At 37.7% G+C, this 18372-nt stretch overlaps 1 protein-coding gene across 3 annotated transcripts in view; it reads left to right on the top strand.

Moving 5' to 3' along the window:
• Positions 1-18372, top strand: part of rabgap1l (RAB GTPase activating protein 1-like) — a 121484-nt gene that overhangs the window by 77924 nt on the left and 25188 nt on the right. For all 3 annotated transcript variants that reach the window (XM_053635012.1, XM_053635011.1, XM_053635014.1), the window contains exons 14-18: positions 4594-4707; positions 6663-6737; positions 10584-10709; positions 12519-12662; positions 16982-17023. In XM_053635012.1, coding sequence (XP_053490987.1) covers positions 4594-4707; positions 6663-6737; positions 10584-10709; positions 12519-12662; positions 16982-17023 — 501 coding nt within the window. The remainder of the gene's footprint in view (positions 1-4593; positions 4708-6662; positions 6738-10583; positions 10710-12518; positions 12663-16981; positions 17024-18372) is intronic.

Raw genomic sequence — 18372 nt, 5'->3', positions numbered from 1 at the left:
TTTCCCTCATTCAGATGTTTGATGTAAAAATTAACCGAATTAACATTGAGCCGTGCGACATGACTAGCTGATTGGACAATTGAACGAGCAGGTGTATAGGTGTTCCTAATAAAGTGGATGGTGAGTGTATATGACTGTATAATGTCACTCCTGACCACTGACTTATATTAACATATTATGTACAGGATTGATGAGAGTTGCAGTCTGAAAAACACCACAGCTACATTTAGTCCGCATGTTCTAAGAAATACCTAATTACGATTTTATCTTTAATCCAAAAAAAATCACAGTATTTCAAAAAGGGATTGTGGGAAGGAATTCTCAGACGAAACGCTCCTGGTAGTTAAGAAAGCTAAGAAAACGGCATACTGCTGATTAGAGCTGCAACAACTAATCGATAAAATCGATAATAATTGATTATGAAAATGTTTGTCAACGAATCTCATTATCGATTAGTTGGTCTGTGCATGGCATGGGGGAGATTTACTCATTACATTACTTCTGTTCCGAAAACACGCTTCGGAGAGTAAATAAGTTGTTTCCAAATGAAGTACTGTACACTTACACTATGCACTCTGCACTACCCTCTAGTGTGTGGATTTTAGAAAGGTAATATCGTCTCAGATAGAACACTAGCGTTTTGTTTTTTTTACTAACCGGAAGTATAAGCCAATTCCATACGCACGTAATGCGACACTGCTAGCTTTAGCCTAATACCCAGAGTCACCAACACTGACTTTCTTCACTTTACTGTTTCTGTCAGCGTTATACTTTATTCCCAACATGATCTCAGTCTCCAACAGACGGAGGCGAAATCGTCACGTGACTGAGGAAGAAAGTGTGCAACCTCCAAGTCCTCTAAGGCAGGGAGCATTTTATATTAAACATCGCGAAGATCAAACTATATAAAGCGGAGTTTGTGCAGCACGAGCATGGCAGTGATGCGGTCGCGCGTTGCTTAAAAGGTTTAGTTTAATTTCAGTTTGTTGTCATTATATGCTGTATTTGCGCACTTGCAGTGTAAATTCTGTTGTTTATTATAATGGAAGTGATGTGTTAGTAATGAGGCCGCGTTGCTGATCACGCGCAGTGTAGACGCGCTGATGCATAGTGGTGTGAGTAAGATCTGTAATGTCTAATTAAAACATTATGATCAAAGTAAGCACAAGTAAAATAATAAATCTAAAGGCAGTAAATAACAGAAACCACAAGGTGCAGTGAAAGTGAGTTTTTATTATTCATTTAGGACTGTAGTTTAATTTGGTGCTTTTTGTGCATCCATAAAAATAATGCATATATACTAATATATTTATATATATATATATATATATATATATATATATATATATATATATATATATATATATATATATATATATACATTTCTTTTTTATTTAGTTTATATTTATATTGTATAGAAGTACTTATACATTATTTTTTAATGGATTCACAAAAAGCACCGAATTAAACTACAGTCGTAAATTAATAATATATATTCTTGTGTGTGTGTATTGGGTTCTTTTCTGTTTTGGACAAACAGGTGTGCAAATTTTAGTCTGAAGCTCAGACTAACACTCAGTTTGTGGATTTTATTTTAAATAAACAAAAACAAATGGTACTGAACGTTTGTCCCGCCCCATCCGATTAATCGAAAAAATAATCGGCCAACTAATCGATTATGAAAGGAACCGTTAGTTGCAGCCCTACTGCTGATGAATAATCTTGATTGATTGTAAACTTGTAGACAATTGAAGATGCTTTTTTGATAGGTGTTTTAGCAAAAGACTTTCCATCCATTTCCAATTCTGAGCAATTGTGTTGTAATACTGTTTCAGAAGCGTCAGTGTGGTTGCATTTCTGTGCTGACGGTTTGCAGTAGAAGGCTGTAGATAGATGTTGTTTCACTGTGTGTTATGGAATGGCATTCATTCCAAGGCTTCGGCTCCAGTGCTTTATTCTCAAACTAACAAATGGCTTGTGGCAGCTATGTGTCTGTCACGCTCACAACTTGTATGTGTGCGTGTCTGTGTGAGACCGAGAAGGAGAGAAGCTCATCTGTCAGCGCTGAAGCCTTTTATCTGCAGCTCTACAGTATGTGCCTTCTAGAAGCTCATTTTGGCCAGGAAGCACACTGGGACAGATTTCTCTCGAGGAGCTGATCACTTGGACCACTCCCAAATATCCAGAACCAGCATGCTTCAAAAAGTGTATCCCAGAATGTCCAGTTCAGCATTGTGTCATTCAAAAAATGTCTGCTTGAAGCTTAATTTTATGAAAGGCTCCTTCTGTAATGGCGCAGAGTCATTATCGTTCATTTATGTGTTCTTGTTTATAACGTTCAGCATTCCCATAGACTGAAGGATGTTTGGACTATTTTACTTTGTGTAATGAATCTAGAATATATGAAAGTTCCACTTTTTGAATTAAATTACGGGAAAAAAAAACTTTTCCACCATATTAAAATTTTTTGAGATGCGCCTGTATTGTGAATAACATATGGGTTTATGAGATTTGCAAATCAATGCATTTTGTTTTTATTTACATTTTCACAGCTTCCCAACTTTTTTGGAATTTGGGTTTTTTTGTGTGTGTATATATATATATATGCCCATTCTTACTGGATGTACCATATTTGGAATACATGAATCAAGCTGATTATTATTTAGAATAGAAATAAAGCAATTGTATTTGAATTTTAAACATATTTGGTATTCATTTGAGCTCAAACTCATCTGCATGAAGTGCTCTCATGAAATCTCTGAGAACCGTATTAATTCCTCAATGAGTCTGCAATAGGGGCATAATGTCAACATTATTCATAATTAGGAGTGCATAGCATGTAATTCTCTGTCAGGCATTTCAGTATGGCTTCCTGTGTCCTTAGTATATGGAAACCTTTTCCTAATGTATTGAGTAATAAATAATTGGAGACAGGCATTTGATTAATGAGACTCTGGACTGCAAAATTTGCATAACTTGAAGTTCATCCAGTTATAACTGATATTAAACATGCTCTTGTGTAGAAACCCCTATTGGTTTATTATTTACTAGGTTGTTGTACCTAATAAACTAAAGCACTGATTTGATAATATTCCTATGAGTGTCATTTGTGCATGTGTATGTACTTTGACAAAGTTCTGGGAAGCACGATCACAAAAAGGCCCCTAGAAGAGTGAAATGAATCATGAGACACATTTGTAATATTGTACACTTACTGACCACTTTATTAGGAACACCTGTACAACTGCTTATTCATGCAGATACCCATTCAGCCAATGGGTTAGGAGTGATTTCATTGACTTTGACTGTGGTGTTGCTGGTGCCAGACAGGTCATATCTCAATAAAAATATTACATCATCATATATCTATCATAAATATCATACAACTCTACAATTAATACTCATTGTATTGGCATGTTTTCACTCAAATAATGTGGTGGCTTATTTGCGTAGAGGTTGACTGCATGTTAATTTGAAATTTGCTGGTATTTAGTCAGTGGTTGATGTCGGTTCCATAGCACCAGAACATGTCACATAGCTCAAGCTTCTGAGATTGGCAAAGTTTCTGGATACTAAGATTATATCCTCTTATTTCCTTCTTTTATTCTGATTCTCTGTCAGCAACATGTCCAGTTGCTTTTAGACTGATATTTAGTTGAAACTTAGACTGATATTTAGACTGAAATTATTTGCATATAAATTAAAAACATCACCCTGCCAACTAAAAACTCTAGTTATTGCGAATAGCCCTACTCTTCTTGCATGCCGGTGTGCTGACATGTTTCAGTGATTTCTGAAGGCCTTTAAAAGATTTCTGAATATGTTGAAAGTAAACACTGTGTGCGCTTTGTCTTCTTTGTTGTTTAGCTATCAAACGCTCAGCACAGTGAAAAGAAAAGTTGTGCCGTGTTTCTCTCTCCATCAGTCTGAGCTATGTAAACACTTCAGGATTAAATGTTTATTCTCTTTCTCAAGGACTTTCTGCCTCTCACTTTTGCTTTGTTGACAACAGACATTTCAGCCTGACTTATTCAGCTATCAAGTGCAGTACAAAAAATGGCTGTAAGGAGGGAAAGTGCTTTTGTAAAATACCTATACATTGCCTATTTTGACAGTTGTGATTATTTTTTGTAATTATTGCTGTCTTACACTTGGTTGCAGTGTGAAATCTAATTTAAACTTTCTTTCCTTTGGCTGACTACTTTCCACATGCTGTACATTTCTTTATAGTTTATATTTACGGCTGTCATTCTGCTGCAGAATTAATGTAGTCGTAATTAGACTTTGTTTATGGAGAGGAAATACAGTAATGACTTGCTTCTGTGCAGAGGACAGTGGTCATATATTTCAGAGCTCTACATTGTCCTCCATCGTGGTGAAAAGTTCTTAGACCCTGTTAACAACTGCTTGTGCTTATATTTATAGGAGTGGAAGTGCTGTAAATCTCATTGTAGACTTGGCATCATCCCCACCCACCAATTAGCCTATTGTAGGATACTATTTTCAGCTGTAGTGTTACAAGGATGAAGCCACCAGGCAACCACATTACAGCATGTCCTTTCTCTGTGTTCGGTTGCATGATGTGACCTCCAGGACTCACCACAGGAAGGTGTCATTACCAGAGACATCCATCGAACCTTCCCAGCTCATGACTACTTTAAGGACTCAGACGGTGACGGACAAGATTCACTCTATAAGATCTGCAAGGTGAGCAATGATACTGGTGGAAGAAAAAAATAGCACAGCATTAATCTACAAGCTCTAACTGTTCAGCTTTGGCTTCTTCCCGGTTCTTTTTTTGTTCAGTATTTACATTACAGGTCGTATTGCTTTTTTTTTCTAGCCTGATGGTTCAAATTTGCATCCCACAGTAAATCCCACAGAGTTGTTGAATTTTTTAGCTTGATTGATCAGAAGGTATAAATATTCTATAACAGCATCTCTGACAATGGTTCTGGCTGTAATTCAAACCACAGCATTTTATTAATATGCTCATTCAAATATCATGTAATTTCTGTCATAATAACAAGCAGGAGCCACGCCTGATATTTGACTGAAGGCCAAGACAAAGTGACTAAACAACTGGAATCGGTTGTGGCTCCTGTTTGGTTGGAGTGAAAACCTGCAGCCACACTGGCCCATTGTGGATAAGATTAGACACCACTGATATAGCCTTTTGCATCACGCATACTGCTCCCAGTTTCATTTTTGTGTTCCGGAAACCTAATTAGCCAAGATATATTCCATTCTGAATTTATTTGCATATTCAGATGTGTCTATCAGTGTGTTTACATGGACAACAATAATCCACTGTTAACCCGATTAAGACAATACTCTGATTAAGAAACTAGCATGTAAACAGCAATTTTTAATTACCTTAATCCGATTAAGGTCATACTCGAAGTAAACACAAATCGAATGAAGACATGTGGAGTACTCCTGTTTTAGTTGCATTATCAACATGCATTACAGACATGTAAACACCTTAATCACACTGTTAATGTCGTGTGGGAGTTTTCACTGCATTACACGATCACACACGGCAGTGCTCAACCGTTTTACGGCAAACAAGAGAGCACGGCTGCATCCCAAACCGCGTACTTGCCTACTATCGGCCTGTAGTGGGAGACATACATGTATCTCGGCTACTATATAGACGGTAAGTACGCGGTTTGGGACACAGCCCACGGCTTCAAGCAGCCGTCTATTTGCACGTACAGCATGACAAATAATTAACCGCACTTGAAGCATTCGTAAAAAATTTTAATAAAACACCCAAAACTGTATACGGTACCATAACGAAGATGAACTGTATGTTGATACGTGAAATCCTGGAGGGAACGTCGGACGGCATGGCGCAGGGACGTAATGACGTGTGCTGTTAATCGAACTATGTTCTATAACATGTAAAATGGGTACATGAGAGGAGTATTCTAAAAGATACTCATGTAAACACCTTAATCACAATATTGTCTTACTCAGAGTAAGGTCAATAATTAGTTACTGCTGTCCATGTAAACGTAGTCTATATGTTTCATTCTGTAGGTTGATAACATGTTCTTGATATTTTTTCAGGAAGAGATTAGTAGTAGTTCTTTTGAAATTTACTATGACACCCCTAAGAAGAAAAAATTTCTAAATTGGATGCAAAGGCTATGTTTCTGTTGTTAAATCAGCACTACCAGATTAAAACATTAATGAACAGGGCTCCAAAGTGGTGCAACAGAAAAGTGTTAACTCTGCTTTTGAGAGATGGTAAGTTTGATTCCTGACTGTGCCACAGCCATCCATGGCCAGTAGTCGAGGAGAGTAAAATTGGCCTTGCTCTCTGAGTGGGAAATGATAGTGTTTCTCACAGAGACGCTAGCCAATCGTGGGCATCTGTGAGCTCATGTATGCACAAGAGAACGGATAGTGCTTTCCTCCGAGTGTTTTGAAAAGTTCTGGTCTATTCTTCACATGCCTTACTAGCCTTCACACTCCCCGATTGGTAGGGGAGAGTTAGCTAGTGATTAGGAATTAGCAGAAGACCAAAATGTGGGGGAAACGGGTAAAAATAGAGTAATGTAACCTTTTACACAAAAGGTTTGTGAGTATATCATAGTAACATGAACTCTTTTTAAAATGATTTTATGTGCACTAAGAGGGTCTTTTGTCTGCAGGCTTACTCTGTCTATGACGAGGAGATTGGATATTGCCAAGGCCAGTCCTTCCTGGCTGCAGTGTTGTTGTTGCATGTAAGTATTAATCACTTGTACTATTACAATTCAAGGTGAATGGCAGATTGTAAAAAGAAGTAGAATGGCAACAACAAGGCATGGAAAACCAGAAGCAAAAATAATATCGCCGCAAGCTGTGATCTTTGGGGTCCAACCACTCTTTGCAAATAGGTGCCCCCCACCCCCACCCCCCAATGGCCAGTTCTTGCCAAGATACAAAGAACAATAAAAAGACCATAGATGAGCATACTTATCAAGTTTTGATAGCTTAGTGGTAGTTGTGTGAAGTGCCTGCTGAAATCTGATTGGCTGAAGGCCCATTACTTGTTTTTCAAATAATTAAATGATGATTAAAAATCCAGTTACAGGTTAGCAGAACAATACAGAACACCAAATTTCAACTCAAAAGGACATTCTTGAGAAACAGCTAATTTAAGCTAACTCCATCCCCTTTCAATGAACATGCCCATTCACCACACCCCAATTATGTGGACATCCTCATAACCTTGTCCTTTACATGTCTTTCAGGTTTGGTTTAAATCCATCTAACCACTGATGAATTATAGCTGTTTAAGTAAACCAGCTCTGCCTGCTTAGAATTGATTAATGTGTGGTGGCCAAACTGTTTACAAATCTCAACATGTTTTTGACAATTACTGAGTTTCACACTCTGCTGAATAGTTTTATACCACAATTGTGAAGATAGGCCAAAAATCCTTGGACTAGTTTGCAAAAGTTCATTTTGCATATTATACGAATTGTCACAAATTTAAATGGGTGGAGATAAATGTTCCAAAAAGCAATTTTTTTTCTACAATTTGAGGAAAAGAATCAACCTAAAAAAAGCCCACTGTATCTCTTATTTTCCAAAAGATATGTTTGTTTTTGTATTCACTGGCATGAATAGCTTCCCCCAGTGGCCAGTCTGAGTGAGATTGCTTCAGATAGTTGTGGGTCCCTACCCGATCCTACTGTTCAAGTGTCATGATGATGTCTCAATGTCAGATGCTTCCTGAAAGCTGATTGGCTGATGGTGACCATGTCTTTTTTCGTAATTAGGTCATCATCAAAAATCCACTTACTGATTAGCGTATAGATGCAGCATACCAAATTTCAGCCACAATTAGGCCAATCAGGCCCATCTCGCTTGCCGGAGTAGTGGGAGGGAATACTACTGATTTGATTTGATTCAATTACCAGGTTTCATGTCTTTACAACTTACAGTTTGGTTTAAGGCAAAAAGAAGAAGAAGATAAATCCCAAGAATGAAAATAAGGTTCCAGCACCTTCAGTGATTAAACCAAATAGCAAATATGTGTTGAAAATTTGAAAGCAATTTCAGGGAGTTACAAAAGGGTAAATGTTAGAAAAGGTTGATTGCAGTTATCTATTATATTTTACAACCATCTATTAACTGAGAGGGAATTGCAATAAAAACAATGACAAACCTACCTTTTTCACAATTTACTTCTCCTCCTCTGTCAAACGTATACAAGCCTCATGAGTTGCCTTTTACAGAATATTGAGCAGCTCTGTTCTGGCTAATTTCAGGGTCCAGATATTTTAAAAAGAAGTCTGAAACGAATGTTTGAGTTTCAACGTTATAAATTTTAAACATTACAAACTGTAACTTTAAGACTGAGCAAGTAATACTTGAACATTTTCTACGGAAGCTCTGCCTTCTGGAAGTGTGTATATGTATGGAGGTTTTCTTACCCAGGAAGCCCAGGAGGTGACAGGAATATTAATGCCTTAGACTGTCTACCTGCAGGAGCCCATTCAGTTCTGGACACACACACTGTCTCTGTGATTTAATACCCACCTTAACCTCTCTCCCTCAAATACAACCACACACACGGGCTACAACTTGGCACCAGACAAACGCTTTCTACAGCACTTGCAGCAAACCATTTCACTTTAACCACATTATGACAGAGTATGAGACCTCACTCGATTTCTCAGACGCTCTCTGCTTTCACACATTTTAAATCTTTCACATACAGTCCCTTGGCAATCTCTGTCAAAGCCCATGGCTCACTAAGGATCTTGTCCTCAATTTCTCAGTTTTCTCCCGCTCATCCACCACAAGCCCTTTATGTAACACCAATCTCTCTTGCCCGCTCCGTCTTGCTCCCAGTCTCTCACTGACTTTCACTCATTGACTCTTGGTCTCCATCACTGTCACATTCTCAGTATCTCTTTCTCCCTCTTCTGCCTAGTATTGTTCCTGCTATCTCACTCGTCTCATCTCAGGCTCTCGATCTAATCTCACTACTGCTTTTATCATTGAACCTCAACTCTTGGGTTTTTTGTTTTGTTTTGTTTTTTTCCTGTAACTGATTTTTTAGCATTTTAATTTTCTCTACTAAACCACTGCACATTTGTGTTAAACCAGTATAGACTTGCTGGAGATCCTGTGAGTTTCAGCATACAGTATACAGTATTTAGCTAACTGCTACTTATTAATATGTGATGGAGGTTCTCTAGGTTGTTGTTATGCAGGCTTTCAGGAAGAATTCCCCTCTACTGTGAGCAGCTTATCTTTAGAGGAAAGGATCAACTATTTCACAAGCACGTTATCACACTAAAGCCCTGTTGTTTTAGCTAGAGTGGTGCTACATTTTCTAATATCATCTGTAAAAAAAAAAAAAAATGATTTAATACAAAGTGGTAATGTTGTAACATTTTACAAGACAAATGACCAGGTTCCTAGTAATAGCAGTCCTATTTGTATCAGCCTCACAGTAATGTACGTGCCGTGTTGTTGTTATTGTCACACCTGTTGTGTAATAAATTAATGGTAATTTGGCCAAATTACACAGACACTTTATTCTGTCTGAATCAGTTAGCCAAATCCCTTAAAATTATATTACTGAATTTCACCCAGGTCAAACTAGTCCAACTCAAATGCTTCTGCTTATTCATAGGAACCACATTCAATAGCGGGTATTATCTCCATAGCATGTAGATTTCAGAAGAGGTTTAGACCATTGTCTTTAAATGCAATACATTATGTTTGTGGCTCTAAGAGGGAAAAGTGGTTTTTGGATTGGATAATATTTGTACCTGGCTATAATAAAAAGGCATATTGCAGAAACTGAAAATCAGTTTCCCCATGCAAAGGCTGAGAAAAAGAATAAAAATGTGTCTCATTTTTTAATGTCCAAAATTGTTTGGGCTAGTTTCAGGTGTTTTTGTGCCGTTTTTAAGGTGTAATTGGGCTGGAAATTTTGCTGAGACTTGGCAACCCTGCCAGTAAGATTTGATGTTTAATTTAGAGCAGTGGTGGCTTAATGGTTAAGGCTCTGGGTTACTGATCAGAAAGTTGGGGGTTCAAGCCCCAGCAGCTACTTTTGGGCCCTTGCACTGGGACGTGTGAAGAAAAGAATTTCACTGTGCTGTCATGTATATGTGCCAAATAAAGGCTTTAAATTTGTCTCATTTTTGGGGAGGGATTTCATTTCGAGAAGGAGAGCAGTCCCATTGCATGGCATGCACCTACAAGCATGTTTTTGGGATGTGGGAGGAAATCCACATAGATACAGGAAGAACAAGAGAACTTCCACACAGATAGTAACCTGAGCTAAGAAACAACCCTGGAGATCTGTGGTGGAACATGAAGACAAAAAAATTAGAGATATTTCCTCAAGAATGTCTCTAGAAACATATATTAAATAAGAGTGTTTAAAAGAAAAATGTACAGCTAGTTAGGGAAATGCCCATGGACACTGAGGACAGTGAGCTTGAGATATTTATCAAAGGCCTAAAGCATTTGGAAGGGATAATAAATATTTTGATGGTTAAGAACCAGAATTCATGCATTACAGCAATAAAACCAGCCTGCGGCTCTGTGTGTGTTTGTAGATGCCAGAAGAGCAAGCATTCTGTGTGCTGGTGAAGATCATGTATGACTACAAACTCAGGGATCTCTACAGGAACAACTTTGAGGATCTACACTGCAAGTTCTACCAGTTGGAGCGCCTGATACAGGTTAATACAATCAAAATGTACTCTTCAGTCTGTAAAAATATGCCATTGACTTGTGTTTAAAACATTCTTGTAACCAGATCAACTTTATCATATGATGAAACCTGAATCTCTGTAATCTGTGTAAACATGCTCTTATACACACATGTGTACACACACACAAACTGCAAGGTATGCTTATTAACTTTATTTTGTTGATGCATTGGTACACTGGTGCATGTTCATGATTTTTAGTAAGTAGCATTGTGTGTGAAATGTGAAAACAGCAGGAGCTTACAAGAGGAGCTTTCAGAGCACAAGTTCTGTAAGCTGTTAGAGCAACACCTCTGCAAAATGGGTTTTAATTTTGTCTTGAAATGCAATTAGTGCCAAAAAACTTCTTTTCAGCACTCAGCCCAATACAGTTAGTATTGATAGGTTCCCCCATGACTAGAGTGTTAGTATCGATTGGTTCAGGGATGGTACGTATACACACACACACACACACACACACACACACACACACACACACACACACAGAGAGGTGTAGGAACCCATGCTGGGCAAACAGCGGGCTCTCTGAAAGAATTCCCATCTTTAGTAGCCCACCCCAACCCCCAACCCCATCCACCCCGAACAGCGCTTTTTTCCCCTTCTTTTAGACATCAGCTTCTATTGTTAGTGCTTGGCCTACATCCCCACACATTATCTCTGATAAAATCTCTAATCAGACCTGGAGAGGGAAAAAAAAAACTTTTTGCTGCTGGATCATTTGTCTGGGCTGCTTGTGTGAAGAGGTTATTTTGAGAGGCTTATTAAAGAGATAAGTTGAAACCCCCATCTTCAGCTTTATGAATGAATTACTTACTGCCTTGACTCTTACTACCACCAGATTAATTGATTCTGGTTCTTTTTTAATGTTATGTCAAGGTTTAATCCTGAAGTTCCAATTTAATTAACAGATCAAATTTTGTGTATATTTACTCTATATTTGTGTATATTTATTTGTATGTACACACTACTGACCCAAATAATGTCTTTTGAAGTGACTGTGTGATGCTTGAAACATACAGTCTGCATGATGCAAAACTGGTAGATATAAGCTTCACTTATTTCCTAGCTACATTAGCACTAACTGAATAAAATATAGCAGGTAAGGGTGTAATGATACAACAGATATTGAAATGAATTGATACTACAACCATACATTGGTTATTATTGACTGTAACTGACTTGAAGTTCGAATTATTTTGAAAAAAGGCAAAGAACTGCTGTGTAAAAGCATAAACAATATTTTAATTTAAACTGATGTGTAAATAATTTAACAGGTGAGTGAGGTTATTTGCCTGTAACTCTGATTCTGAAGAAGTCCTTCTCTATCATCATTTGCAAATTTCAGGTACATCATATTGTGTCTTGTGTGGAGGCCTGAGGTTTGCACCCCTAAAAACAGACTTGTTAAGCTTTTTAACATCTGTCCCCCCCCCCGCTCTTGCATGCTTTTGTCTGTTTTCCCATGAGGTACGTCATAAACCAAAGAGCATGACCCCCTGCTGGCTGATTTAATTGTAGATTAAAATTTTTTAAAATATGAGCAGTCTAGTAAATGCTGAGTAAAACGGTAAAAAAAAAATACATTTTGATGTAATTAATATTTAGTTTGTCAACAGTTTAACACATAACTGACATACAAATATAAAGTATAAAAGGGAAAAGCAATGATATATAGTATATACTACAGAACTGAAACCAATCATGTGGTCAGTGTTTTAATTCAAATAGTACTTCTCTTAACGTTTCTTTTCCTGTTTCTTTCTCTCTCTGTGTGTGTAGGAGCAGCTCCCAGATTTGTGGTCTCACTTCCAGGATCTGAATCTGGAGGCTCACATGTATGCCTCCCAGTGGTTCCTGACCCTCTTTACTGCCAAGTTCCCCCTCTGCATGGTCTTCCACATCACCGACCTGCTGCTGTGTGAGGTACACAAACCACTCATTGACTTCAGCAATTATGTACTAATGCATTACATAGCATCAGGAATTCACTTTAGGAGAAGATAATAGAGCAGCAGCTGTGTTGGTTTTTTTCAGTGTTATTTGAGCAATTCGTATATAAAGAAATGGCATCTTTCATCAACTTGCATAAACAATTTAGTTATACTGCAAACAAACGTTCTTTTTTTTAAAGCGATAGTTTGGTGAAAATGACATTTACATGATTTTTAAATCAACCAAGACATGATGGGGGTCAATTATCTCTCTTTAGATTTGTATTGAAGCTACAAGGCTAAATTGGCTAACAAGTAAGGGAAGCCTATAGCCACCAGTTTAGCATTGTGTCTAAATCATCACACACTCACGCCAAACCGTGTTGAATTCTTCAGTGTCTGTGCATTCTGACATCACAAGCATAGCTCCATCTTTAGCTAAAAGTTTTTTAGCTTCATATCACTCTGCACCAGCATCAGACTCAGGAGGTATGGCCCAAACCTTTAGGCTTGAGTTTTAAAGAAATGATCTGGATTATTAATTCCCATTTAATTTGCAGATTTTAAAAAATGTATGCAGTTTCTCTGCTGTTTTGTAAAACAATTTGTGTACATGTTGATGCAAAACTGGTAGCTGTAAACTTCACATGATTGCAAGCTATATTAACCTCTAAACTTCAGTGAAATACTAAAGAAGCAAATTTCAAATGCCGACATCTTGAAAGATCAACTAAATTTGGTAAAGGGAAAAACTGTACATTTAATTAGTAGAACTATTTCTTTAATTGCTTCAGTAGTTCAATATTGAAGACGATCATAAGACAATGAGCTGCTGTGTTTATTTGTTTGTCAGGTTTTTTTTTTTCTTCAGACAGACCTCATGTGAAGGAACACCATTATTTTTTTATTCATTTTGTTTTACACATTTTCTATAGAAAGTTGCCTAGTCAGGCACTGGTTTTAGTTAGCTCTGTTAAATATAAGTCTCTTGGAGAATCACTAAAGCCTCTCTTCTCTGACTTCTTTGAAATTGGTTTATGTTCTCCAGAAGATTGTGTGCTGGCTTTTTATTTTCCTTTGACGGCCTCTTGGTCTTTTCTTCACCATTCATTCAGCGGGGTTGTAGCCCGCAGCGGAATAATTAAAAGTTTCCTCGGTCTGTTTCAGTCAATGAGTCGCATGATGAGAATCTGTTAGATGTGTCTAAGGGCACGTCTCTATCTTTCTGCCTCTCTGCCCAGTTATCCCACTCTTTGTCTTTTATCTGTCTTCTGTCGTTTATTCTTTACCTCGAGTTCTTTTATAGTGTAGACACCTTTGCACATTTAACACCTTTTTTTCCCTCTAGTCTTATAGTCTGGATTTGTTTATTAATTCTCTCAAAGGATGAAGAGAGTCTGATGACTAATAAGCTAGAGGAATTGTAGCTGTTTCTGTTACAATGCTTTTTTTAATTACACAATGACCCACCGTCCACTTTATTAACAACACCTGTACACCTGGTCATTCATGCACTTATCTAATCAGCAAATCACATGGCAGCAGCACAATGCAAAAAATCATGCAGATACAGGTCAGGAGCTTCAGTTAATGTTCACATCAAACATCAGAAAGAAGAAATGTGTGATGTCTGTGACTTTGATCATGGCATGGTGGTTGGTGCCAGACAGGCTGGTTTGAGTATTTCATAAACTGCTGGTCTCCTGGGATTTTCACACACAACAGTCTCTATAGTTTACGGAGTGTGAAAAACAAAAGAGTCTGAGTGGGTCACAGTTCTGTGGGTGGAAACACTTGGTTGGTTCAAGCTGACAGGAAGGATATAGTAACTTATGTAATCACTCTTTACAACCGTGGTGAGCAGAAAAGCATCTCAGAATGCACAACACATTGAACAGTGAGGTAGATGGGCTACAATAGCAGAAGACCACATTGGATTCCACTCCTGTCAGTCAAGAACAGCAGTCTGTGGTTATCATGGGCATAGACTCACCCAAACCAGACAGTTGAAGATTAGAAGAAAGAAAAAAATCACCTAGTCTTCTTCTCAGTTTCAGTCTGTGCCTGTGATAGCCTCAGATTCTTGTTCTTGGCTGATTCTATTAATAACAATCCCTAGGAATTAAAAAATTAAATTTATACAGTTATTCTTGTCTGTAGATGGGATGATGGGATTAAAGTAGAGGTCAGAATCTTTTCAGCTGGCAGAGCCATAAAAGGCAAATATATATATATATATATATATATATATATATATATATATATATATATATATATATATATATTTTTTTTTCTTTAAAGAGCCAGAGAAAAGTTAATTTTTTATTTTTTATTTTTTTTTTACATTTTTATATGTCTTCTGATCATTATAGTTATTATCTATCCTATTATTGTATAATTTTAAAAAGTGGTAATGTAATAAAGGTCATTTCACATTTTGTGTGTTCTTGGCCTGGCAGCCTGCACTTCACCTAATAGGCCTGTAGGTTGTACTTGGACTTCATTTAACCAACTATGATAGCTTAATCAAATGGTAAATCAATACAAGATGTAGTGCGTGCATAAGAATAAATTGAACACTACTTACTATTAATGTGACTTCCAAATATGCAAATTTGTCTGTCTGTACAGACTGGAAAGGGTGATACTCCCCGTCTTTTTTTCTTTTAGCCATTTCACCTTTGTTTAAAAACTGAAAACACACTGGCTATGTAGTTTTCAACAGATTTATGAATTAGACCCAGAAATTACCGCTCTGCTCCATATTGTCCCATGAAATTTGAGTTTGTTGTGCCACATCACGATTGGTTGATGTATACATGACAAACGGGCATCGATTATGAATTATGTAATTTGAAAATATGTAATCGGTCGAGTTTTAATTGAATTGATACACTAGCTTTCGTGATTGTTTTTATAAAAAAATTTCCCACCGTCAAGCCAGTCGCTCTTTTTTTCTCTCATTCGATAAGTTAATAAGACAAAAACATGCAGCTTGTCATGTTACCGAAAAACCGGATGATCCGAATAGTATCAAATCAATAATGTATTGAACTGTTACTTGTTTAATTGCATAATTTTTGTATTGTATCATATGCTAAATATTGAGATGTGTATTGTGTTGTGTCTTTCGAGGGCAGAGCTAATTCTGAACCAAAAACATGTAAATAGAATTCTGAGATGAAACTAGCCAAACACCCTGCATGGCAATATTGTGAATTACAGTGTTGCTGAACAGTTTTTAATTTTATAAGAGACACTTTTAAACATCACATACTGTATAACACCTGTAAGACAGTCCACCTTCAGGAAGTAGGGATGAACAAACAGCCATGAGCCTAAGCTCAAGCTTTATCATGAGGTATAGTAGCTTTGAAGTCAAATTCTGTTTTGTTTTGCAGTGTGATACACAATGTGTGTGTGTGTGTGTTTGGGGGTGGGGTGTAGGGAGGGGGATGGGGAGGGACACAGAGCTGCCTCATTCCCTGCAGAGCACAAACACACCATTATTTCCCCACCATTCCTATCTAGCCTCCTGGCGCCATCTAGGGTCAGGTTTGTCTGAGTCACTCGTCCAAGTTATTAATAGAGTGCGGAGGATATTTTTAGCTCCGTGTTGCCATGTGAACGGGTTGTCTGAGCGATGTTTGAGATGGATGTTCCCATGCGGAGCTGAGTTCAGCACTGCATTTCCCATTGCTACTGTGATAGCACCTGCTCTCAGACACACACACACACACACGCGCGCGCGCGCACCACCCACAGTTCAGCTTCTGTCCATCCTTCACTCTGCATGCACACATCCACATGTCCATCACTCAGGCTTCATCTGATATTTGCTTCTCTTCTTCTCAGCAGTCACTCTCTCGCTCATGGTATTGCTGAACTATTTCTAGGCATGCAAATTCCCTCTACATAGTAACCTTCATTTGCATATTGTGTTGAGAAATTCAGCTGGAAGTCAGCACTGTTTTATTTAGCGAGTCCTCGCTTCCCAATATATCTCATCCAAGCTTCTGACCTCAGCACATTCAATTAGCTCTTGTTCATCTGTTTTATTTTTTAAGTTGCTCTGCTTATTTCCACACAATAAGTGCAAATAAACAGCCACATATCAGAAGAATAAAAAAATAAATTCACTCATTGCTGAAGGATTATTCATAGCCTTTTTATTGTAGCACTGTGTATTGTTCTGTGGTGTAAAAAAAAAAAAAGGCAATACTGAAATACTCCGTGTTACAGAAGCATTCATGTCTGTGCTCTTCTAGCATGCTTTGTGCTCCTCACACCTCTTTTTGAATCTCTCTACAGGGCCTGAACATCATCTTCAATGTGGCACTGGCTCTGTTGAAGGTAAGGAAATCAATTTTTTAAGTAATTAAAGCAGAGTTGAAGCTCTGTAGGCGAAAGGTGGTGATATTTTGCTGTCAAAATAATGATGACCTGGCAAAATAATTCAGTTTTCCTAATGTATATTCGCTTATATATATCAGACGTGTAAGGTCTTAGGTTGCTTTCACACTAGGCAAATTTTTCCCTGCTGAAACACCGCTGTCTGGAATACCTTTTGTCTTGATTACAAAAATATGTGCATATGCTAACTATAACACTATCATTACAGTGCTACCACTGAGTCTTTGCTAGTTCCGGCTAAGTTGCTGGTATTCTTCTTCTTCTTCTTCTTACTATTATTATGATTATTTATTATGATTATTTGTGGCAGCATGAATAGCACAGAGCCTCAAAAAGATCTGGAGGTTGACTTCACGTGCCTCGGAGGAGGCACATGCTTGCCACACCTTACCTAGTTGGTTGTTAGTTGTCGTGTGATTGGGGAGAGTTGAGTCACTGGCAGTCTTCAAACGATGTCTAAAGACCTACCTCTTCCTGAACTACTTAAATTGTGTTGTGTGTGTTCTTTTCTTACTTCATTACCTCCCAAACAGAGTTTTTAGACAGATGCTATTCTTAGTCCATGACCTAGTGAACCAGTATCAGGATGTATTTACTGATAGAGACTTAAGGATAAGGGCATCTGCCAAATGCCATAAATGTAAATGAGAGATAGGTAATGGGTAGGAATTAGCAAGACCAAATTTGGGAGAATATTGGGGCAGGGGTGGGGGGGGGCTAAGTTAAAAATAAAAGAAACAGAATGTCATGCCTCCTTGGTTGAAGAAAAGAGGCTGGCTCAAGTAACAGGCGAATAAGAGTCTCTTCCTTTTATTTTGTGTATGTTAAGATCATTCGAGAAGTTCATTCGCTCAGCAACAAAAAAGGTGTTTTGTCAGAGTGACCTTGACTCTAATTCAGCAACTGGATGAGTAGCACCATACTGAGCAGTGAGGAAACATGTCAAATATCCACCACTTCAAGATTTGTTTGTGTGTGACATTTATAAAGGCACAGTGTGGGAATACAAGTTATTAAAAGATTTTGGGAGAATTTTGGACATTTTTGTTTTTGGCGAAAGTAACATGTGCAAAACCGAAAACACTTAATGTTCTGTAATAAATTACATCAGTCTTCATTTGGGTGAAGGGTGTGTAAACTTCTGTTATTATATGCTGAATCAGGGCTTTTAATTTTGAGCTACACTTTACAGGAGTTGAAAGAGTAGGCTCGGTTTCCCTCTGCTGTTCGGAAATTATACTGCACCCTTCAGATTTTTCAGTCATTTAAAGCAGTCCTTCTCAAACTGA

This window comes from Ictalurus furcatus, chromosome 10, assembly GCF_023375685.1.
Source record: "Ictalurus furcatus strain D&B chromosome 10, Billie_1.0, whole genome shotgun sequence".
Taxonomy (NCBI): Eukaryota; Metazoa; Chordata; class Actinopteri; order Siluriformes; family Ictaluridae; genus Ictalurus; species Ictalurus furcatus.
This window is presented reverse-complemented; position numbering and strand designations above follow the sequence as displayed.